The sequence below is a fragment of the Columba livia genome, chromosome 23 (genome assembly GCF_036013475.1).
Source record: "Columba livia isolate bColLiv1 breed racing homer chromosome 23, bColLiv1.pat.W.v2, whole genome shotgun sequence".
Taxonomy (NCBI): Eukaryota; Metazoa; Chordata; class Aves; order Columbiformes; family Columbidae; genus Columba; species Columba livia.
The window spans coordinates 2483735-2508477 of record NC_088624.1 but is presented as its reverse complement, the minus strand read 5'-3'; the positions used below and the strand labels follow the sequence as shown (position 1 = coordinate 2508477).

General features: G+C 58.3%; 1 protein-coding gene across 19 annotated transcripts in view; it reads right to left on the bottom strand.

Annotated features, from left to right (window-relative positions):
- The window catches only part of SRCIN1 (SRC kinase signaling inhibitor 1), a 61653-nt gene extending 37200 nt beyond the window's left edge, over nt 1–24453 (bottom strand). For 2 of the 19 annotated variants that reach the window (XM_065039646.1, XM_065039641.1), the window contains exon 1: nt 2995–4357. In XM_065039646.1, coding sequence (XP_064895718.1) covers nt 2995–3199 — 205 coding nt within the window. In that variant the 5' untranslated portion in view covers nt 3200–4357. Of the gene's footprint in view, nt 1–2994; nt 4362–7533; nt 7694–7913; nt 8285–15273; nt 15337–24242 lie in introns of those variants that run through there. The other 17 variants (XM_065039644.1, XM_065039651.1, XM_065039643.1 and 14 more) reach the window with 17 other exon arrangements.
- Nucleotides 24454–24743: the final 290 nt, after the last annotated feature.

Below are 24743 nucleotides of genomic sequence, written 5' to 3'. Positions count from 1 at the left end.
TTGAGGATGGAGACAGGGTTTTGGGGTAGGAGTGGTGGCTGAGCCCAGCTGGGAGCGGGGGCATCCCTCAATGGGATACACTGGGGGCTGGGGGGTGCAGGGTTGTCCCCTGCGATGGTAGCAGTGTCACCACTCCTGGGGACGGTGGTGGTAGCGGATGGATGGGGCAGGGGGCAGTAGGAGGGACGGAGGGGGTAGGATGCCACTGGGACCACGATGTTCAGACCGAAACATGAATAAAACAGCGTTGGGGTCATTAAAACGGCACAGACGAGACACAGGAGCTGGGCACCACTACAGAGCACAGACAGAGGGACACACGGACAAACCAAAAAGAAAATGAAATAGGGGCCAGAGTGAGGGGAGGCTCATGTCTGCCCGTCAGAATGTCTGTCCCACCATGTCCTGCTGCAGACCCCTGCCAGGAGGTCTGCACCCCCCATCCTGCCCCATCCCAGCCCTTGGGTACCAAACCCAGCACCATGGGATGCTCTGACCCGTTCCAGCCCTTGGGTACCAAACCCGGCATCACGGGATGCTCTGCCCCATCGCAACCCCTGGGTACCAAACCCGGCACCATGGGATGCTCTGCCCCATCCCAGCCCTTGGGTACCAAACCCGGCATCACGGGATGCTCTGCCCCATCGCAGAGCTCCCCCCATCCTGGGCAGGCAGCACAGGCAGGAGGGCAGGCAGGGGGTCACACACCCAGCGCAGCAAAAGGGACTCGTCCCTTTGCTAATAATTCATTAACCACATGTTGTAATTTTAATTACTGATGAAGTTTTGCCGAACGCACACAAGGCGAGTGGTGACAAACTCCAGGGTGTCCCCTGCTACCTCCTCAGGGGACAAGGCCACCCTGCGGTCCCCAGCCCCACACCCAACTGCAGAGCAAACCGGGGCACCCAACCCCATCCCAAAAAGCCACTTTTGAAGGTCTGGTGCCACCTGAGCCCATGTCACACCGCCCTGGCTGAGGCCACAAGCTGCCTTCGCTGCCACTCACTAGTTTGGCAACCCGCAGCGCATGTTGCAGGGATTCGCCGTGTTGAAGTGTTCATTTTGCTCCCCATTTAACCTTGATTCATTATTCATCTCTCTCCTCTTCCTTTTTTCCCCCTCGTCCCTTCCTACCCAAGCTCCTGTTAAGCAAATCATAGAGGGTTTTTCCTTTCCCCTCAATTATTTATCAGCCCAACGTATTAGCTTTATAACAACTGATTGTGGTATTAATGTAGGACAGAACTCCGGCATGTGCTACAGACACAAATCTCCTCTGCTCAAGGTCATACAAGAGGTTTGCAACGAGCCAGGAGGGGACACCAAACTCAGTAAATGCCACAGGGACATCCTTCCCCTCCAAAGCTTGATCCTCCCACTTTCCTCCTCCAGAAAACAAGGGTCCGGCTCCCCCCACAGCTCCATCACCCTGGCAAGGGGACTGTCACCCCCGTATATAGAAGACAACAGCAGAATCTGAGCAAGAGCTGAACATCCTGGTCCCTCCTCCTCTCCGCTGAGTCCCAGTGTCACCGCTGCACGGGACAGGTTGTGGTGGCACATCCGCCACGTGCCACACACCCCAGGGATGGTGGCACCGGAGAGATGCCAGCAGAGCCACCTAACCCTTCTGCTGCAGAGGGGACAAGGTGATGCGGGGCTGAGAGCATCATCCCAGGGTCTCCAACATCACCGGCTGAGAAGCTTCTGCCAAACACCAGCAGTGACGGGAGACACAGACGCAGCAATTTCTCCTGTCCCAGCCTCAGAGCCCTGGGAGCTGCCGTCCCCCCGTTCCTTTCATGTCACAGCCCCCCAGAACAGAAGCTGCAAAAGAGGGGTGACAGGGAACCCCAAAATCCCCCGGCTGCAGTGGTGACAGGGCTGGGAGCAGCCAGGCTGGGAGGAAGGAGCTGCAGCTCCTCTTCCTCACCGTGGAGAGAACAGCGAGGGGGCCTGAGCACAGGGACGGAGGTTTGGGGGGTGCCAAAGGGGCTGGTTCGCTGCAGCTGCTTCCACCAGCCCTGGGTTTAGCAGCCCTGGCTCCTTCCCACCCTCCTCCTCCTCTCAGCACATCAGCATGCAGCTCCCCGCTCCCTAATTACATGCTCTGCGAGCAGAACGTGCCAGCTCCCTGTCTCTCCTCCGACTACTAAAAAGGCTGATTTGAAAAGCCCTGCACAAGCTGCGCGGGGGTCAGCGCAACGCTGGGCGCTGCTGGGGGCTCTGCCGCCCCCCGGCTGCGTCGCATCCGCTCCCACATCCGTCACCGGGCTCCGGAGCGAGCTGTGGGGGGGGCAGCATCAGTACCGCGAACCGAAGGAAAAGCCACCGTGGATACGCGTGTACCTGTCCCCACGCTGGTGACCGTCCCCTCCAGATCACAGGCTGGAGCGGGCAGAGAGCGTTTGATAAGGGAACAGACAACTGGGGTATGGGGGCTTCTTCAGAAAGAGACCTTCAACCCCTCCGTGCTCGTTCATGCACGACAGAGAGTGTAAATCAGAATTATTTGCTTGGAATAGACCCTCAAGAACAACCTTTAACCCATCCTGGCACTGTCCCATGTCCCTGAGAACCTCATCTCTGTCCATCCAGCCCCTCCAGGGATGGTGACCCCACCACTGCCCTGGGCAGCCTGTTCCAACGCCCAACAACCCCTTCCGTGAAGAAATTTGCCTTAATATCCAATCTAAACCTCCCTGGTGCACTCGAATCCTTTCTTCCTGGCCTCACCCCAAGGGGATATCAATAATTACACCTGCACCCCAAATCTTCCACCGAGTTGTTTCTCCTCCCGCTCAGGGATGCTGGAGCAGCAGCACATCCCTGGAAAGTCCTTCCCAGGGCTGCTTCCAAGTAGGTCACTGTGGTGCCAGAACCAGTGGCCGGAGCCTCCCCAGGGTCCCCATCTCAGCGCTGTCCCCACTGTCACCAGCGAGGTGACACTCCGGGAAGTGTCCCCAACGCAGGGACTGTCCCCTCGCTTACCCGCGGGCGCAGGACAGCTCCCACGGCGGGCGGCAAAGCGCTGCGGCGGGACAGGGGATGCAGCCCCCCGGTCCGCGGGGGCTTCGGGCGGCTCCTTGGCGGGGCGCAGGGCTCTCACGACAGCCAAAATCCCACGGAAAATCCTGGCCAGCCCCTCCACGAGCAGTGGGGGGTTCGGGGAACGTGTCTCTCTTTGCCGATTCATCCATCCATCTTCCTTACGTACCAGCAGAGATGTCACCCGTGCCGGGGACACAGCCCGGACACATCCATCACCTCCTTCCCTGGAGGTTGGGGACACCAGAGGCACCGGAGCCCAACTGAGCTTTGGGTGATGCTCTTCAGGCTTTGCAGCCCAAGCAGCAGCTCCCTCCTCCCTCGCTGCGAGACGGGGGTGGGAGATGTCCCCAAAAACCTGCCCCGCGCTGCAGGCACGGCCCCCTGAGAGCCACGTCAGGCCAGAGCAGCCGCAGGGTCGGTGGCACCGTCCGCTCGGATCCCCCCGCCGGCAGCTCGGAGGGGGTTTATCATCAAGAGGATCTCTCAAACCCGGTTTATTACTGCAGTTTCATAAATCTTCATGAGGCAGCGAGGCCGGGAAAGCAAACGGCAGTTAGCGGAGCATGAAAAATAGCCCGAGAAAGCGATTGTACAAAAAGGGGTGAGGGGAGGGGAAGGCGAGAGTGCGTTTGGGGAGAAAGGGAAGTGAAAGAATAGAAGCCCCTCGGAGCGACGCGGCTCCCGCGCACCCGGCCATTGAAGTGGTGGAAGAGAGGGATGCACTTGCCTTCCTCCCGAAGGCTGCGGCTGCTGCAGCCGGATTTTTGTTCGTTTAAAATCAATCTGCAGAGAAATGCAGCCCTGTTCCACACTGAGCCCCCGGGCTGCGGGTGCCCCTGTCTCCTGGGGACGCTGGGAGTGGGACAGACTCTTCCTCATCCTCTTCCTCCCAGTTTAGGGACAACCAGCACTGGGAAAAGCCCCTGGGAGGAACCAGTAGCACCCGTCCCAGCACAAAGCCCCCAGGACAGGGGGGATGCAGCTCCCCCATCTCCTGCCCCATCCCGAGGGTCCCTCCTGGCAGCCCCGGCTCAGCAGCAGGCTCCCCACCGTGCCTTTCACTCACAAATTCAAGCGGAACCAAGGAAAATAAAACACCACCCGCCAAGCGTTTCATCGGGAACTTCCCCAGCGGGTTCGTGCAGACCCCCCGGCACCGCGGCTCCCTCCGCTCTGCCAAGGCGGGCAGGGGCACGGTGCCCGCAGGAGGTGACAGTCCGGATGTCACCCTGCGGACCTGGCCCTGCCTGTCCCCAGCCTCTGCGTGTCCTGGAGCTGTGCAGGGAGGAAGAGCCAGCCCAAAGCTGTGCAATCATAGAATCATTTTGGTTGGAAAAGCCCCTCAAGCTCACCGAGTCCAACCGTTCCCCCACCCCTGGCACTGCCCCATGTCCCTGAGAACCTCATGTCCGTCTGTCCAGCCCTCCAAGGATGGGGACTCCAGCACTGCCCTGGGCAGCCTGTTCCAATGCCCCACAGCCCTTTGGGGAAGAAATTGTTCCCCACATCCAACCTCAACCTCCCCTGGCGCAACTTGAGGCCGTTTCCTCGCTGAACCCCCAGGTCCCTCAGCCGCTCCATCACACTTGTGCTCCAGCCCCTCACCAGCTCCGTTCCCTTCTCTCCACTCGCTCCAGCACCTCAAGGGCTTTCTTGGCATGAGGGGCCCAAAACTGAACCCAGAACCGAACGGAGCACCAGTGCGTTGGTTGCACCAGTTGCTCCCGGAGCTCGGGGGGCTCCAGCTGGCATCTCTCCGCAACGCTGCCCCGACATGCAGCTCCTTGGCTTTGGAAGCAGAGAACCAGCCGGATAAATTCCCCATGTCACTGTCAAAACCCAAACCGAAGGAGAAATCCCATCTGGCCAGCCCTGTAAAAAGCAGCAGCTACTTCCCACCTCGCTGGGTGTTATCGCACCCACGCACATTGAAATGCGAGGCGAGTTCACGTCCTATGGACACAGCACCCAGCACGGGAATGTCCCCATCGCCCTGCAGGAAGGACAGTGACCGAGGGAGGGTTTGTCCCCAGCTGTCCCGGACACCCTGGCAGGGTGAAGCATCAACACTGGAAAGGGAAAACAGGAGGGGTGGAGGGAGGGATGGCTCACAGCTGGGACAGATGGGACAAAGCTTCCCTCACCATCAGCTTCCTCTCTGACCCTCAGCATGAGGCTGAAGTCAGCAGTGCCCTCTGCATGGAGAGCATCCCTGCCCGGGGCAGAGCCTTCCCCGCCGGGGACCGGAGGAGAAAGGAGCCCCTGGCAAGGGGCCGCGTCCTCAGCTGGGGAGATGCCAGCAGCTCGGGGATGCCGGATAGAAATAAAAGGAGAGGATGGCAGGGGCCAGGCTCCTCACAGCACAAACACAAGCCACATTGTGGGCTTGTCTCGCACCCACACAGCAGTGGCAATTCGAGGCTGCACAGCCTGGCAACCGGGGTGGGATTAGTCCTGGTGGCGCCAGCCTGGGGATCCCCCTTGGCCCCGATGAGAGAGGGAAGCTAAGGCATGGGGCTGGAGGAGGAAAAGGTCTGTCCCAGCGTGCGGGCAGGTGGATTTCTGCTGCTCCAAGAACCCCCCCTGCCCTCTGCGTGTCCCTGGAGAATTCCCAGTACAGACCAGTCCCACAATACAGGAACAGCCCCAGGGATGCAGCTGCCCGCCCCCGCTCCTGCAAAGCTGGGTATTGGGCGTTCCTGCCTTGAGCTGCTCCAGCAAATTGCTCAGGAAATCAATTCCCATCTATCAGGCATCAGGAAAGCGATAAACTGCCCCTCAAGACACCAAATCGATGGTTCCTCTCAGCCCAGAGCGCAGGGAGGGAGATGGGGAAAGGGGCTGCATGGGAGAACGAGCAGCGCCAAGAGCCAGGCACCAGGCCATTTGCAGCTGTGTCCCACTCTTGGGGACAGCAATGAGGGACACACATCCACAGGGGATGCACATTCACAGGGGACGTGCGCCAGCAGCCTGAGCATCACCGCACCATCTTGGAAACACTGGCAAGCTCCGATTCAGAGAGCTTGCCATCAAAACCAGAGACAAAAGGCCACAAGTCTCTGGAGAAGAAGGTAAAAGGACAAGAGAAAAGCAGCGAAAAGCGGGGAAAAGCGGGCGGGCAGGGCGGGCGATGCTCCTGGCCGGCACGCAGCGATGCACCGCGCCACCGCTGCCCTTCTGCTCCATGCACTCGGTGCAATTTTTCCAGCAAGCTAATCACTCCCTCTCATCTCCTGCCATTAACGCGGTCACACTAACCGCTCGCTCGCCTGACAGGAGCTCCGACCGCGCACCGCACCTCGGCAAGAGCAAATGCACCTGAGAGCACACGGGAGAGCCAAGGGACGAAACGCCCCTCCTTGCAAAAGAGCCACTAAGGGGAGAATTTAAGCCAAACCCATGGTTTTTCCAGCCCTTGCCCTGCAGCTTGGGGTCAGAGCCTCTGGCTGGAGTCACCAGAGAGCCCGGCTCCATGGGGAAGCACCCAGGAGATGGGGTTTTCCCTGCACGGTGCGACGGGATCGCGGCGATCGCTCAGCCTGGCACAACGCTTGGCCCGTCTCTGCCTTGGCACAGGGGGAACAAACTCTTTCGAAGACTTGGCTCCCACTGCCACCATCACAACGTGCTTGGACACACAGCCCAGAGCTCCCCCAGCATCCCGCAGCCTCCGGGCAGGAACCTGGGGGATACGGCCTGTTTGATGAGATGGGGTGATGCTGCGCCCCAGCAGCCGCGGGGGAGAGGCTGGAAGAAGATTTTGGTGTTACAGAAGGGCTCAGAAACGCTCCAAATGGGGTGCGGAGAACAGAGCCTATTTAGGAGCACGCAGGTAGGACGTAGGAGGCTGGTCACCGCCTGCTCTGCCAGCCTGGTTAGTCACAGCTAGTTAAAAATCAAAAACGCTGAAAAAAAAGAGCTCGAATAAGAAGAGCTCGAATGTCTCAGACGCAGGAAAACACACGATTTGAAAACATGGGCTAAGATCCACCCAAGCTTTGCTGTCAGCCTGATCAGACACCAGCACCGTGGCACAGGGATGTGTCACCCCCCTCCGCCCATGGGGACACCCAGGTACCCAACCCACCGCATCCCCCAACACATCCCACTGCTGATCCCCATGTCCTGCTGCGGGTGGCACCAGGACAAGGTCACCGCACTGTTCCCAGAGGTGGATGCCACCCCTCTGGTTCCTACCAGCACCAAACAAGCCCTGATGCTGCCTCCTGCCCCTCTGACCCCCCCCAGCCAGCAGCAGCTCCCCCGCCCTTCAGCAGCTGCGCAGGCAGGGAGGTTATTCAAGCAAAAGGAGGGCAGCAGCAGCTGCCTGCAGCCCTGCCCGCATCCTCCCACCCACACCGGGCATCCAGCCCTGCCCGCACCATCGCCCCCCAGGGCAGAGCCTGGGGCTGGCACCGTCCCCAAGGGGCCAGCATCACCCGTTGTCCCCCTCCGTGTCCCCCCCCAAATCCATACCCAGCAGCAAGGGATGCAGCCGGTAGTCCCCGTGCTCGGCGGGTCTCGGCATGGTTCTCGGGGGCGCGCCGAGGGGATGCTGTGCCCAGCGAGGCAGCATGGTGGCACCCAGGCAGGCGAGAGGGACCAGGAGGCGGCTCGGAGCACGGCTCCCCAAAATCTGCGTGACAAACACACGCGGCTGATGGCATATGTTGGAACCAAATTAAATATGGTTTTACTAATCGCTTGGCGTTTAAAGCAACACGCCGTCTCTGTCAAGTTAAATCTAAGGAGACGTTTCGAGTTGCGTTGGCTGTTTATGGTAATTAAATACAGAACCGGTTCATTATTAAGCACATTTGCAGCGAAAGGGAGCAGCGAGGTGGGTTTCTACCGACCTTATCACGCAGCGCTGACCTCGGGGAAGCCGGTGCTCAACCGCGTGGCCGCCGTCGCCTCACATCCGAACCCTGCGCACCAGGGAGCGGAGCCCACGATCTGCTGCCACCCGGTCCCTGTCACCCGCCGGTCCCCACTGCTGTCCCCAAGCTAGAGGGGGACGCGTGGTGGGGTTGTCTCCATGGCCGCCAGTCGCTGTCCCCGTTCCTCTGCCAGCGGCCATCGCATCCTCCCGGCTCCGCGCCAGCGCTTTCACTCACATCCTTCCCCAAACCCGGCAACTTTTCCCCCCCTGCCGGGTTTTATTCCTCCGCTCCGTGCGGGCATCTGTCTCTCTTGCTCTCTTTTCTGGCTCAGGCGTTTCCGAGCTCCCCGTGGGTCTCTGGGTATTATTTTTTCTCTTTATTCCCTTCCTCTTGAAATGTCAGCATGCCCCCTCAAAACACATCACATGGGCTGGGAGCCAGGAGCCGGTGCACAGCCACACACCGCGGCAGCGCCGGCACGGCGCCGGCTGCCCCTGCCCTGCCAAAGCAAGAGGCTATCGGCAATGTGCCATGGGCTACCGGAGTGCCACGGGCTACCGATGTGCCGCTGGTTATCAGAGTGCCATGGGTTGTTAGTGTGCCATGGGCTACTGGAGTGCCACAGGCTACCAGTGTACCACTGGTTATCAGAGTGCCATGGGTTGATAGTGTGCCACGGGCTACCGATGTGCCGCTGGTATATCAGAATGCCACGGGTTGCCAGTGTGCCATGGGCTACTGGAGTGCCACAGGCTACTGGTGCACTGGTTATCGGTGTGCCAAAGGCTACCAGTGTGCCATGGGTTATCAGCTTGCCACGGGCTACTGGTGTGCTGTGGGCTACACATGTGCCACAAGCTACTGGCACCACTCCTAGAGCCCTCCCCATGCTCCCATGAAACCTCACACCAAAGACACGCACGTTGGCTTTATCTCCATTTTACAGATGGGGAAACTGAGGCACAGATGGAGGTGGGGGCCACAGGAGCGCAGAGCAAGAAGGGAGAAATTTGGGAGCCCCTGTCTGGAGCCCTTCCAGGCGCTGGAGCAGCCGCAGCCGTGAGTCACGGCTGGCACAGGCACCAGATCCATCGCGCGCTCTGCCATGGCAGCGAGGTGCCAAGAGCCACTCGTGCACAAAATGCCCATCGCCGGGTGACACCTTGTTGTCACCGGGGCCGGGCTCGGCTGAGCAGAGCAGTGCATGTCGACGAGGCAATTCCCAGGGAAAGGCTGGAAAAAGCAGCTCACACCTCGGGGTAAGACATTCTGCATTTACACCTGCAACTGCAAACATGGTTTTGCTCTCAGCAGCTGCCCAAGGAGCCTCTTCCAGCCAGTGTCAGCACATCATCGGCCGGCGGGGGACAAGGACACTTGTGTCCCCTCTGCGGCCACTGGTGCCAGCCCAGGGTCGCTGCACCACCCAGTTCCTCCTCCCCGCTACCTCTTCTAGCTCCTATTTAATCCGCAAGCTCTTCAGAAGCACATTTTCTGCTCACAATGCCCGCGCACAGCCCCGAGCACAAAGCAGCCCTGCTCTGCCCCACTGGCAAAGCCAACAGTAAGACAGTCATGAGGGGGGACAGCCAGCGGCTTTGTGTCTGCTCCCAGCCGGGCTCGGCGCACGCAGTCTATACAGCAACATTCACCATGTGGTGCCCTGACACGCTGCACACAGCGGGTCTATTGTCCGTCATTCCAGCCGCACGAGATCGGGGATGGAGCGAGCGCTCTGCTCCCTGGGCGGCAAAGGAGAGTCAACCAGGAGTGAATCCACACTGAGAGTCTTGCAGTTTGATCTGCCTGTGGGTTGATGCTCAGCATCACCTGCGGGATGGATGCTCAGCATCACCTGTGGGCTGATGCTCAGCATCACCTGTGGGCTGATGCTCAGCATCACCTGCGGGATGGATGTTCAGCATCACCTGCGGGATGGATGCTCAGCATCACCTGCGGGATGGACGCCCAGCATCACCTGTGGGCTGATGCTCAACATCACCTGTGGGATGGATGCTCAGCATCATCTGTGGTATGGATGCCCAGCATCACCTGCGGGATGGATGCTGACAGATTCAAGCTGGGTGGACAGAAAGGCTTTTCCCATTTCAGATTGCACTGTACCCACAGACATATACCTGCTGCTATCAGAAACTGGGAGGAAACCAGATTAAGCATAAAAAAAATCCATTGGAGACCTTTTGACATCACACGGCTAAATGCACTTCACAGTTGAAGGACCAGAGAGCGTAATTTCTTATTAAACTCAGCCAAGTGATGGCTGATAAGTTCTCAAGTAATAAAAAAACCCCAGCAAGAACCCGGAGGTGTCAAGGCAGCTCTGAAGATGGCTCAGCCTCCTCGGCGGAGCCGGGGGAATGGATCTGCAGGAGAGAAACCGCAGCCACGTGGCTGCCGAGGCTGCAGGAACATCTGCCCAGGCTGGCAGCACCGGCAGGACCCTGCACAGATCCCAACCGCGAGCTGCCAAGCGGTGGCAGGTGGAGCCGAGGGGAAGATTTGGCAGCGGGAGGTCCCTGTCACACGTCCCCGCCAGCCTCCCACGGTGACCGGTGCATCGGGGCTCAGCTCAAGCTGTTCCCATGGGGCTGGGGATTTTGGTCCCCAGCTGGTGAAGAAGCCAAAACCCACCTGGAGAAGCGGCAAGTGAGAATTTTTTCCCCGGACGGCACAAGCGCGGTCCCCGGGCTGGCACCTGCGTCACCCAGCTGGCACCCTGGCACAGCACCCAGCCCTCCTGCGCCCGCCTGTCCCCAGCACCCTCCTGCCTTTTGCTCGCTTGCTGAGCGCAGATGCAGCAAATCCCACTCCCCATGGTGGGATTTGGAGCTGAGCATCACCCCATCCCAGGCTGGGGGTGGGGGCGGTACAGGCGATGTGCCCTGTTCTGCACTAAAATAACCTCCACCCCGAAACATGAGATCTGAAGGAACATACGCCAGGACCAGCTGCAGCTGATGCAGGTCCAGGTCTCCGGAAGGAGCTTTTAATTTTAGCTCTGCGGAGAGAAAGGCTCAGCAAGGGCAGCACTGGGATTTGGGGGGGTCACAGATGTCCCGAGCGCCACAGATGAGGCTCAGGACTCCTACAACCTTTTGACATCGACAAGTGGTGCCGCTGCCAAACCATTTGCATCTCGTGCCTTGAGCGCCGGCAGAGCAAATCTGCAGGATGGGTAGATTGGGGGGATTGCATCCCCACCTGCACCCACCAGGATCAGCTAAACCTTCACCAGGACCAGAAACACCACAGGGGAAGGAGTCGCCTGGCTTAAACCCAAAGGAAAAATATAGGTTTTTTTAACAACTACTATAGAATAAACAAACAAAGAGCAGAAGCAAGCGTCCCTGGTATGGGGGCTCAGCGTTCCTGGGGCTGTACAGGTGGTTTTCCAGCTCCCCATCCCGCAGCAGCATCAGACCCTCGACACCCCCACACCGGGTCCCCCAGCACCTGGGGACCGCTGTTCTTCCTTTAAAGAATGTCCTGGCTTACTCCGATTTAAATCAAGGCTCTGTTAGCTACAGTGCTATTACCACTGCCGAAAACAGTAACTAAATGGCATTTCCCCACCGCTCCATTTATATTTCTGTGCTCTTTACCCGTTTGTAAACTGCAGGAGGGAACAATTTAAGGCATCTGAGTGAAATGCTTAAATTAACAATTTACAAATAGCTTAATTGAGGTCCTGGTCTCTCTCTTCCTGAGCAGAAGCTGCTAAATGATTCTGAATCATTCCCATTTATTGGTTCTTGTACTGTGAATTACAGGCCCTGGACGCCGATAAAGGCTTTAGTGCCTTGGCACAGGCTGGGGGTCCCTGTCACTGCCACCAAGCGCGGCTGGTGACAGCCGGGCAGAGCCACACATGGGAGCGAGAAATCGAACCGTGGCAAGAAACGGGTGAGGAATCAGAGAATGGTTTGGGTTGGAGGGACCTTTAAAGTCATCCAGTGCCACCCCTGCCATGAGCAGGGACATTGTCACCAGCTCAGGTTGCTCAGAGCCCTGTCCAGCCTGGCCTGGGATGTCTCCAGGGATGGTTCATCTACCACCTCTCTGGGTACCTGGGCCAGGCTCTCACCACCCTCAGGGCCAACAATTTGTCCCTCCTGTCCAGCCCAGGGATGCAGGAGCTGAGGGTGGTTGATGGAAACGCCTCGAGCCGAGGGATGCTACAGGGTGTGCGGCCAGCACGGGGCTTTACATGGCTCTGAATCAGGGGCTGAGACTCAGCTCCATCACAATGGGGAGTTGGGGCTTCGTGATCCGCCCAACAGAACAACCAGTTGAACGCAACAGCCTGTTCCGCAGCAGCAGCCTCAAGCCATCCTGCACCCCAATCCGCACCCTTCCCACCCAAAATCTGGTCTCTGGGTGGGGAGGTGAGGGGCCAGAAGCAGCTGAGCCCTGGGGGTGCAATTCGGGGTCTGCTCTCCCCGCAGCCCTGTGCTTGTGGAACCTCCTGCTGGCAGCCAAGGACACTCACGTCTGCATCAAACTGCTCAGCTCCCGGTCTAATTCTGGCACATCAGACGGTAATTATAGGTACATCACCAGCGCTGACAAGTCTGGAGCTCGTCAGCTTGTCAGCACGGAGCTGCAGACGCCCCGCGGGGAGCCCGGGGGGGTCACATCCTCTCCCACCCTCTCCCGGCTCTGTTTTGAGGATCGCTCCGTGCTGCCCAGGGACCCCCCATGGCACCAGTGCTGCTCCATCACCCGGGGGACCCGCAAGGGGCACCGAGTCCAACTCCCATCCCTGCACAGGACAACCTCGAAATTCACACCCTGTGAAACAGCTGACGGGCCTTAAATATTCAGATTGAAGCTCCTCAAATAGCGGCTACACCTTCACCTGTCTCAAAAGAATGCTAAAATTGCTCAAAATACATAAAGAACTTTAAAAAAAGTTGATATTTTCTCAGATGACTGGTTTAACCACATTAACTGCTGCAGAACCGGGCTCTGGTATGGACACATATCTGAATTCGACAGCACTGTCGTCAGTGACAGAGCTTGAAAAATAAGATATAGCAGAGCAGGGAGGGGAAAGAAGGACGGTGACAGCGATGTGACAATAACAGAACCTGTTATGGTGCAACCAGAGTAGAATGAACTCTTTGCAACAGAAAAAAGGCCCCCACAAAACCTTGTATGACCAGCTGGGATTTACACCAGTGAAGGGTGTTGGTGCATTTGCTTCTATTGCTTTTTCAATAAAGCAGGTAGGAAAGCAGAGGCAAGAACATGCCCAGGTGCTGGAGCTGGTGCTGTGGCTGGGAAGCTCAGGAGCACCGGTGAGGAGGAACCAGTTTGCTGGTTTTGAAAGGAGGGGAAGAAGATGCATGTGGAGGAAGAAGCAATAATTTTAATTAAAAGCCAAATGACTGCACTGAAAATTGGCTTGAAGCACAGAGATATTAAAAAGCCGTAGACTCTGTGAATTATTCCTCCCTGGGTTACTTGACAGGGAAGAACTATTTAGGCAACATGGGTTGGTTTACTGTCCCAGCTTGGGGAGAGGTGACTGGGAAGCACGGGGCAGGGGATGGGGACAGATGGGGACTGACGTTCCTTTGCTTCACCCCACTCCATCCCAGGGCTCAGCTCCACCTAACGAGTCCCTGTCTCATCCTGTTGACTTGCAACAAGCCTCAGGAAACAAAAGCCAAAGCTCCACGTCGTCGAGACACCTCAAAAGCCTCCCCGCTGCCTCCAGGGTTACCCCGAGCCGCGGCGCTGCCGGAACCCATGATGGGATAAAAGAGCGGAGCTGATTTCCGTGGGTCTGTCAGCCTAAGCAGGTGCCAGCAACCTTTCAGAAAAGGTCAAAACCACCTTTATTTCCATGGGAGACAAGCTCATTAACCGGCATTGTTACACAGCTGCAGGGTGACCTTATAGCTGTCTATACGTTCACCTCGGCGAGGATGCAGCTCGTGAGAGCGGGGGCTCTTTAATCTTGTTCAGACAAAGGCAAGAACAAGATCTGATGGTTGGACGCTGAGGCGTGGGGAAGGCAGACAGGAGGGAAGGTGAATGTGCCGAATGGGGCCGGGGGGGCCGCTCCATCATCTCCCACCCTTGAACCTCAGCAGAGCATCTCAAGAGATCAACGCCCGCTCGGCCAGATGTGATGGTCAGAATGCGGCTGGGGCCAAACTGGGTGATCAGAAGGGTCTTTTCTGGCTTTGAAAAGATCCCAAAAACCAAACAAATGCCACAAATCCTACCCGTTACTTCCCCCCCACTCCCATCTGCCTTCCTTGTGCTGGTTCTAACACCTCCAGGTGCTGCTCGACCCATTCAAGGACTCAAATCCCAACAAAGCATCATCGTTAAGCTCCTTTCTCCCAAAATGTTGCAGCAGCAGGACTCACAGCCCTCCCCGTGGATACCGGTGGTGAAACCTCCCAACACAGAAAAACCCACTTGCTCCAGGGCAGGAGGTCACCAAAGTGCCAGAGAAACCAGCCTGAAGCAGAAGGAAATGGGGACCCCAGGGATGCTGCGGGGTGTCTGTGCTCTCAGCCCTGGGGAATCACTATGGGACGGGTTATGGAGGAGCTTAAATGTTGGAAGAAATTGAGGTTTTTCTGGAGGCAGGTGGTTTCCTGATCACCCGGATCAGGGCCGACCGGTGCTGCTGTTGCTTTGGGATTATTAGAGCTGATTGACAGGGCTCTGGTGCACGTCTCAGCCCTCCCCAAAAGAGAAACACCGAGATCTTTGCTGAGACGCAGGAACCATCTCTGGCAACGTGAACATCCAGCCCATTAGAGGCCAACAGATGCCAGAGAAATAAAATCTATTATGATGACAGACCCAGCAGGGGTTGCTGCTCAACAGATTCCACCACATTTCCCCTCTTACAGCTTTTCTAAACCAGCTGCGCTCCCACAACCAGCTCCTGATCAGGCCCCTGCCTCTCCCCCTGAACCAGAGTCTTCCTCCCATTCTCCTTTGAAAGCTTTTCCCTCCCATCCCCAGCAAGAAAAACCCAAAACCTTGCGAGCTCCAGGTCCCTCCAGGAGCAACGGTGATGCCTCCAGCTGCAGACACCACCCCCAGCTCCAAAAGAGACCCCTTTCCTGCAAAGAGGGTGGGAGCTGATGCCTTAATCATCACTGCAAACCAGAAACCAGGCAGCACCCTCCTGTAAATACCCAGGAAAACGAGCTACAGGTGCTGCCGTCACCCACCACGGCCCCTGCACCCGGGAGAGGGGCAGGGAAGGAGCAAACATGGGACGTGAAACAAGGAGGGTGGGGAGGAGAGGAGGATGATGCTGCTGGGCCCCGGTACTGACCTGGAGACTTTAAACAGAGGGAACAGAGTCCTGGCTTCTTCCCTCCTGCAATGCGATCGAGCCCTGGTTAGGGACAGGAAAGGAGGAGATTCATGAATGAAGGCTATCCGGGCGGGAAAGTTCACCAGGGATGGAGGGCAATAAACAAATAAATCAGAGCAAGCAAACACGTAATAAATCAGAAATAAAAGGGCGCAGCAGGAAGCATCTTGGAATGAAACATGGCGTGGAGAGCGATGGGGAGTGATGCGCCCATCATGGGGCACGAGAGCAGCTGCCCCATCTACCCCACAGTGCTGGGGGCGGCCCCCACCCCAGGGGGGTTTGGTGCCACATGTAGGGAGGTGAACACACTTCCAGGCTGCAAATGAACCCGAAATGCCCCATTCTGCAGCTGCTGGGGGGTCTCACCGAGGGGACTCTTGCCAGCTCAGCACGGGATGGATGTTGGGAAGAGGAGTGATGGGCAGGGAAGAGCGAGGGACCATCGGAGCAGATGGGTTTATATGGGTTTTTTTTCTGGCAAATACTCAGATTGGACCTTTCTAGCAGAAGTGAAGCTGCACAGCCTCGTAGTGCCTGGAGACATGTCACCCCCGACCTGGGCAACAGCAGATCCAAAATCCCAGCACCCCAAAGCACCTTCCTTGCCCTGCAGGACTGAACCTGTTGATGGGTATATGCCAGCCCCACGCTGATGTGCTTCCTATAAGCGGCAAAAATCGAGATGGGGGGGTGTGGGTGCTGTGCAGGGACCCCTACAACAAGGTCCGGACCCCCCAGGCATCCCACCCGCGGGCAGCTGAGCCCGGGCAGAGCTTGCATCCTGAAAAACAGCCCTGAGGCACTGTTCTCCAGGACATGGGGCGGCTTTGTCCTCCCCGCTGTGCCTGGAGGAGAGGGGTGACAAGGGCAGGGGCGGGCAGGGGACACCGAGCCGGAGAGACGCACAAGGGTCTCTTTCTTTGCGAGTGGGCAAAGCTGCGCCCGGCGCCGAGAGCCATCTGGGTTCATCCATCACAGCCGTGGCACTTCTGTCCCCTCACCCCAACCCGCGTGTCCTCGCTCGGGTGTCAGTCCTTCCATCGCTGCCCGCTGGGTTCAGCCATAGGACAAGACCAGGTGGTTCGGAGGGGTCTGCAGGGCCACCCTTCCCAGCAAGGAGGAGGGGAACAGGGTGACAAATGCCATTTCTAAGCTCTGCGTGGCTGCAACCCCAATAAATGACGTTGACGGACTCAGCTGTGCCACCCTCGGATGCTCCCAGGGCAGCCTGGGGCTCCGCAAAGCCCCGTTGTCCCTGGTTTTGTGGTGGGTTTGCACACCCAGACGCACCCGGGGGGACTTTTGTTGCAATGTGCAGCTCCCCCCTCCCCGCACATTCAAAAGCTCGTGGTTCGGGAATGGATTTCACACCCAGAGCGAGTAAATAATCTGAAAGGCACAATGGGAGAGAAACCAGAAGCACGAAATAAAAGTGGAAAATCCTTCCTCAATGCGCTTTACTCATTTGTTTTGATAATTGCAGTTCAGGTTTAATTATTTATGCTATCTTTTGTAATATGCCAGGAAAGGCTCCGGAATGAATTTGCTGCTGGCGGTGGTTGTGGGAGGGCAAGGTGCTCACCCATGGGTGCTCTCCCGTGGGGATCCAGGGACCCCGGCCAGGCCAGAGACCAACAGCAGAGCCTGGGGACAAGAGGTGACCTGCCCAACCTGGCACAATGGACAGTGCTCCCAAGGGCCAGTCTCTCCTGCAAGAGCATCCTTCCTCAACTTGGTTTGTGCCGAGACCTGCGTGACGAAACACAGCCTTTCCAGTGGAAATCAGAAAAGGGAGGGGGACAAATGTGGCACATTTTCCAAGGAGAAAGACTGAATTCCCCACCCTCATCCCCAGGATTTTCATGGTAGTGTGGGGAGGAGAAGCCTGGGGGTTCCAACCTCCCAAGCCGAGACCCCCGCAGCAGATCCCAGCTCCTGGTTTCAGTCTCCGCTTGGCTCTACGTGACCTTGGGCCAAGGACTAGTCCTAGGAGCACCTTGGCTTCCCCACGTGCAGAAGGGAGATAACAGACTCACTTTTAGGAAGAGCTGAGACTGACAGCTGAAAAGAGCTAATTATTATCTGCAGAGCACCACAACCTCCCTGGAGTTATTTTGGCTGCGACTCCGAGTTGCGGGGCAGCCCAACAACCCGCTCAAGGTCCTGCTGCCTCCTGGGGATGAAGCCACCCTGCCCCTAGCCACCCAAGCTGGTTCCCTTGGGCTCAGGAGAAGCCTTATTTGCTTTTGCACCCTCACGGGGAGCAGCAAAGGTCCCTGTCCCAGAGCTTGAGTGGCCACCGAGGGACCTCGTGCGCGGGGAAGACGCTGCTTCACATGATCTTCGCATGAAGGGGGGAAGGCACCATCACAGTGCCCTTGAGCGTCCTTTAGACGCTTTGCTTTTCACGCAGCGCAGCGGATGAGGACAGACTGAAAAATACTGAACTGTTCTCTTCTTTGATTCCCCCCAGCACAGCGAGAGTTGAAAGGCAGCGGCGAAGGCGAGAGGAAGGAGGAGACATGCGGGAAAGGAGGAACAGAGAGGGCACAGGGGGAAAGGAGATGCTGCTGCTCCCTTTACCCTGGAAACCAGGTCCCCGTCAAGGGGACAGGGGGACCCTGGGGGCTCGGCAGGGGAGGCGAGGGCAGAGGATGCTCCCGGTGGCCACGCACCCATGTCTTTTCCACAAGGCACACCCACACCTCGGCATCACCGAATATCCCCATGGGACACCACGCCCGAGCTGGCTCGCTGCCCCCGAGCACTCCCAGAAGCAGCTGGAGGAGGAAGGACAGACAGACGGACACCCCACACCCACCGGAGCGCAGCCTTCGGCCTCGCCATCATCCCCCGCAGCCCAGCGGGCAGAGGGCGATGCCACGGGCTGGCATGGGGAGGGGAGCTGGAAACACGCACCAACTCCGTGTTTGGTCTGGGCAATGTGTTTTTAATGAGCCATATAATGTTTTTCAAATGACGCTGGAATCGTTAATCCTCCCGCAATGAGACACATCCTGCAGCCCGCAGGCAGCGCCGGGGCCGCCTGTTGCACGAGCAAGCAGGCGGGAGCTGCCTCCGCTCCGCTGCTTTTGGAGATGTCACCCCCATAGCCCTGTCCCCACGCTTTACAAGGGACCCAGCGTCGGGTTGCTGGACCCCCCCGTGCCGCAAACACTCAGCTACAGCACACACGGCACAGTCAGAGAAGGACCACAGTTCTGCTTCATTCTCCATGGTGGTACCCACTGATCCCAACTGCATCCCGCCAGCACCAGGCTCATGTCCCCTCCTCACCCCATCGCATCCCCCCCACCCCTCCCAGGCATGAATCCCAGTACTCCCAGTTGCTGGGGATCCCTCCCTACTGGAGATGCTCCACGGGGGAAAAATGAGCTGGGAAGCAAAAAAATGACCTGAGAAGCAAAAAATTATAAGAAACAGCCCGGCGACACCTGGGGGGAGGTGGTGGCATCCCAAAGCATCCCGCCCCAAATCTCCTGGGAGCAGTGTAGTTTCCCATGATCTGGATCCACCAGGATCCAGTGCTGCCCCCCGCCGGGAGGCAAAACACCTCAGCATGGTCTCATCCAGGTGATGGGGAAAGAGGGGCAAACATGGGCTTTTTGGGCTCCCCAGGGTGAGTCCAGCAGGTCCCTGGGATGCAGAAGCCGGAAAAAGGCACATACTGGCCAAAGCACGGCAGGCGATAGTCACAACGGGTCCGCGGCCCTGCCTATGCCCCCCGCGCCTTCCCAGCATCCAACCCTGATTGCAGCACGGAGCTGCTGTATTTTTCCATGCACAAAGATCCAAAGTGACACTTTTTTCCCCCTTTCTCTTTTCGAAGCGCAAGAGAGAGCTGGTTCATTAACATAAAACCACCGAGCCAAATAAAACACCCCGAGCGCCGTGACAGCATCCCTCCGAATAACACCGGAGAGGAGAGTTTTCTGCGTCTCCGGCTCTGCCCTTGCCAAGCACCGCGGCAGCCGCAGAAGGAAAGTCAACTGACAGGTGGTTGTTTGGCACCCGATTGCTGTGCCGCTCAGCTCGGCCCAGCCGCCTCCGAGCCGCTGACAGATGGATGGGTTTTCAGCCCCGGATCCCGCTCGCGGAGCCGGTGGCGACCAAGGGGATGCTCGGGAAGAGCAATGCGACTCGAGCCCCCTGGTGAGGCTGGGAGAGTGGTCGCCAAGGCCAGATGTTGTGCAGCTGGAGCAGGGATTTCTCTCTAAGGCCACCTTGTCTCCCGTACCCAAAAATAACAGGACCTTGGTGCACACAGGGTCGCCAAGGAGCTTTGAGGCGGAGCAGGAGATGCACAAGGCAGAGCCATGAGCCTTATGAGATGCGTGTGCTCTGTGCACGCTCATTCTGTAGGAATTTGGTTTCTGTGGCTCGTGGTGCTGTGCCCGGTATCCAGCTGGAGACCCGTGGCAGAGCAAGAAATGGAACCCAGGGCACCTGCCAGCCTTTTCCTCCTTCCACATCGTTGGATTCATCTCTCCGTTTTCATCCCTTTTCCCTCCCTGCACCACAGGGTTTGCAAAGGACCAAGGCGATGCATCCCCCAAAGTCCCATCCCCACGGCACGCTGCTGGCTCCCCAAGCTCAGCCAGGTCCAGGATCTGCACTTGCTCCTGTTTCAGCTCAGAATAGCCCATTAAAAAGAAAAACCCAGACCAAACGCCACAACCGCTTTTCACAAACCAGCTCTGCAGGAGTGAAGCTCCTAGGCTGGGAGTTCCGGTATCCCTTCCCCACCTTGGGTATCCCTGCCTCCCATAGGCAATTAAACCAATTAATCAGAGCCACTGACCAAGATGGTGATGTCCAGAATCCCGGGGTGTTCACGAGGAAAATGCCGGGGGTTTGGAAAAGGGGAAACTGGGAGAAATTCTGGCAGGTCAGGAGCCAAATGCTAATTCCCATCATTGTGGTATCAGCCAGCTGGGCAAGAGATGCACAAGGGGCTGGGGACCGACCCACGGTGCTCTGTGGGGCTGGGGATGGACCCACAGCGACCTGAGCAAGGGGCTATGGGGGTGAAACTGAAAGAAAAGCTGCTCTTTGGCTCTTCTTTCCCATTTATGTTGGAAGACTGGTTCCCAGTTTGGGGCTGGAGTGCAGCTGCTCCGTTCCCCAGGCTGGAGCTATTAGCTGTGCTGGAAGCCCGAATGCATCATCTTCCTTCGCAATCAGAACATTTCAGCATAGGGGAGAAGAAAACAAACAAACCATAAGTGTTTGGTCCCTGCCCTTCCTCTTCCTCCCGCCCCCACCCAGCCCTCTCCATCAGTCCTTCTGTTGGAGATGAATTTTAAAATGAAATAAAAAAGCAAACCAAAAATCATTTGCATTTCTTCTGAAAGTGGAAACCAGGCAGGGGGAGGGAAAAAAATATAAAAAGCTGACGGCAAAGTTTTATTATCCCCATTGGGCGGCGAGGAGCAAATCAGTAATTTTTTAACGAGCATTTAAGCTCCTTTGCCGAGTGCCTCTTGGAGCCCGAGTGCACCTGCAGCCTGCTCAGCCCGGGGGGTTAACGAGGAGCTTTGATGGGGAGCAAGCGCAGCTGAGGGGTGACAGCACCCACGGTGAAGGGCTGGGACCCCCCCAGAGCCACGTGTTTTGCTGGATGGAGCCTGTGGGGAGGGTGAGACCCATCGCAGGCTCCAGACCCCCAAGATGATGCTGGCGGGACTGCTTACTGCTTTTGGAACCCGAGAATTCTGCAACGCTTGACCAAGCGGGATCAGCACTCTACCCTGGGGAGCTCAGACTGGGCGGTTCTTGCTGCCCCCACCTAGACGTGTTATAATAATAATAATAATAATAATAATAATAATAATAATAATAATAGTTACCAAACTTGACCACAGCTGCTGGGAAAGGGCCAACCGAGCAAAGCGCTGGCAATTAAAGAAGGTCACAGCCCCAGAGCTGGCACAAAAGGGGTCTCTGTCCTTCTCGTTCCACCCAGCCCCATGCTGCCCCTTCCCAGCACAAGCCAGGGATGCTACCCCAGCAAAAATCTGGAGAAGTGACACCCCCCCCCCCCAAGAAGCAGAGACCGCAAGGCAGCACATGTCCCCCTCCCCATTTGCACACTGCAGCTTCCCAGTTCAAATCCCGCTTGGCTGCACTCTCTGGCTTCTCCAAAACACCCCCCAGGCTGCAGCCCTCCCTCTTTCCTCCCCAGTATAAATAAAACATCACCAGCAGGAGCCTCAAGGGACTGGCCCATGCATGCAGCACCCTGGGGACACCCGCACCCGTGTCCCTCCTCTTCTGACCCCAAGAGGTGCTGCAGCCACCCTGGTCGGGTCCCCCTCCCTGTCCCCATCCCCAGCTGCGTGGGGATGCTCTGCACCGTGGGACATCGCTCACATGTGTCCCTGTGTCCCAGGCGTGTCCCTGGGGTGCAGAGGCAGCCGCCCCGGCTGGGATCGATGGGTGGCAATGAGGAAAATCAATTCCTATAATTAAACGCTGCCCTGATGGGCTGTGTCCTTCCCGCCCTGCTCCCCACAGCGCCTGGGGCTGGGGGGTCTTTCAGCCCCACGGCGGTGGCCTGCGGGGACCCACAGATGCTGGCCGGTGACAAGGCAGCACCCACCCTGTCACTGCAATGACAAAGGGCACCCAGGGCCCCACTGCTCCATGGTAAGGCTTTGGTATGGAGAATTTCTGGGTGGAAAAGGCAAGGTGGGGTGGGCGGGTGGGTGTTTCCCAGCAGGCTGATGCTGTGAGCACCAGGGGGTGGGAAGGGGGGGTGATGCGGGGGACAGATGTGCTGTCCCCCCCAGGGTGGGGTGTCCCACCAGGATGGAGCAGGCTAATTCCCTCAGCTCACACCCACCCAGCGCAGCAGAGAGGTGCCTTTATCTCCCTTTCCCTAAAAGGAAAAAGACTCCACATTTTGGGGGGAGCGATGCAGCTTTTCTGTGTGGGGAACCTGGACTGAGCCTGGTACCAACACTAACCCCCCCAACACTAACCCCCCCCCAGTGCGAACCCACCCACCTCCCAACCCAGTGCAAACACCAGTTCTCAGCATCACCTCCCTGGACAGCATCCCCCCACCCTCTCCCATCCCAGCCCACCCCCCTGGGGGTACACGAGCATCTCCTGGACCATTCCCTACAAAACAAAGGGGGTGAGCATCCCCTTCTGTCCATCCTGCTGGGAGGGGAGCAACAGCTCCCGATAAAGACTAAAGCTCCCTTTGCACAAAGCCAGCCCCTGCCAGGGCCTGGGGGTCCCCATTCACCCCCCTCACCTTCCTGACCTCCCCAGGGGAGCATCCCAGGAGACCAGGACGCCAGGCAGAAGGAGACGGAGCTCTTTCCACAGGCGTGGGAACGGCGGCAGCTCAAGGGCAGGCTGGTGGGGAGTGATTAGCACATTGGAAATGTATTCCTCACTAAAATGAGGGAAAAGCCAGCGCTGGGGCTGGAGCAGCTTCCATGGGGACACTACCCTGAACCCTGGGCTGGGTTTATCATGGGGTGGGGGGGATCCTGCACAGCAGCAGCCAGAGGGATGGAAAAGCAACTGCGACCCCAGGATGGGGGTGCTGGCAGCCGTTGAGCAAGTCTGGGGTCCCTGGGACTGACCCCGACGTCAGGGTAGGGGACACTCCCCCACCTGGACCCCTTCCATCTCCATCCTCAGGCTGGATGTGTCCCCTGTTGTCCCCCCGTGAAGGGGTGCAGCTCCCGAGGGGCCCCGTGACCGATGCTGGGGGCATCTCCAGGACCCAGCCCAGACCAAACCCAACTTCCCGGGGAGTTGGGTGCCAGTCCCTCCGCAGCAGCGGGGGCCGCAGCATCCCCCTCCCCAGCCTGCCTCAGCACAGCCAGGGCGAAAACCAGAGAGAACAAAGAAGGGAGAGGCTGCGGGTGACGCTGAGAGCTTCCCGCAGCCGGCGCGGACAAAGGGACCCCCACCCGTGGGTGACACGGCCCTGGCACACGTCCCTGTCACCCACCGGGGCTGGCACAGGGCAGGGTGGTGGCCGCAGCAAACCGTGCACTCCCCCCCCGCCCCCATCTCCTGTGTGCACACGGGGAGAGCAGCCCCCGCCACATCTCTCTTTTACCCCCCGAAACCACGGGAGCAGCCGGTCGTGGCGCAGGGCAGGCAGCCTTTGGAGTTATTTTAAGTTTCCCTCCTCACCGCCTCCCCCCTCACGCCCGAGCCCAGCCTGGGATGCACCAGATTGGCTTTTCTCTCTCCTCCTGCAAATGTACTGAAAATATCTCCAAAAGGGCGACCCGCGGCTCGTCCTGCTCTTTGTGTCTCAGCAGCGGCTGCGGGGGAGAAGGAAAAAGGGGAGCGGGCAGGTAGGGGAGTAGCCCGCAGCCCCCCCTCCCCGTTTCTCCCCCATCTGTCTCCCCAAAGCTCGCGGAGAAAGAAAACCCAGAGCCCAGCAGCATCCAGCCCGGCTCGGTCAGCAAAACACCACATTTAATGCACGACGCTGCAACAACGGAGCTGAAACAGCCACAGGCACAATAAGAGATTTCTTGGAGCACCCCCGGTGAGCCCCCGCCCACAAACACCCCAGCGCTCCGGCTCCCTGTGCCCGTGTTTCTAGGACAGCAGCTCTCCGGCTATTTCATCCTTTCGGAGCAAAGGCGGTGACAAACAACCCCGAGAAGCAGCATCACCCCCCGTAGCGGCTCAGCATCCCCCAGCCCAGCGGTGCCCTGTGCCGGCGGGGGATCAGCGCATCCCCTGTGCAAGCAGCCAAACTCCGCACACCCCTCCCCGAGCACCAGAACCCCCTTCATCGGGTCCCAATTCACAACCAGCAAACTCCAGCACCGGGAGCTGCGATTTTTCCCCCCACCCCGCCCCGGGCATCAGGAAGGTGGAGGGAGGAGGACAAAAAAAACCACACAAATAAAAAATACCTGCTACTTAAGAATGGATGCACATAGTGAGAGTGACATGCCTTGAGAGGGTGTATTCCCCATTTCTGCTCGGCCTGTTCGCTCGGGTTTCCTTTCTTTCCTCTCTTGGCGAGGGGCTCAGGCCCGGCCAACCATGGGAGACGGTGGCGGGAGCGCGAGCGAGCGGGTGCGAGCGCGCCGGGCGCGTGCGCGCGTGGGAGCGCGCGGCTCCGCGATGTACAAAGGAACAAATGGGAAAAACACATTAGCTCATGATAGATTAATGTGCGGGGAGACGGCTCACCCCCCCCTCGCCTTCTCCGCTCCCTCTTAAAGGCCCCGGTGTTTTATTCGGCGAGAGGTGGCCAGCCCGAGTGCCAGGAGCCATCGGGGTGGCACGGTGCGGTCACCAGGTGCTGTCACACGCTGACAACGGGAGAGGCGGCCGGAGCCGTGAGGGATGCGCGGAAACGTTTACAGTGCACAATATAGCTGGGAAGAGGGGGCAAAATAGCATCTGCA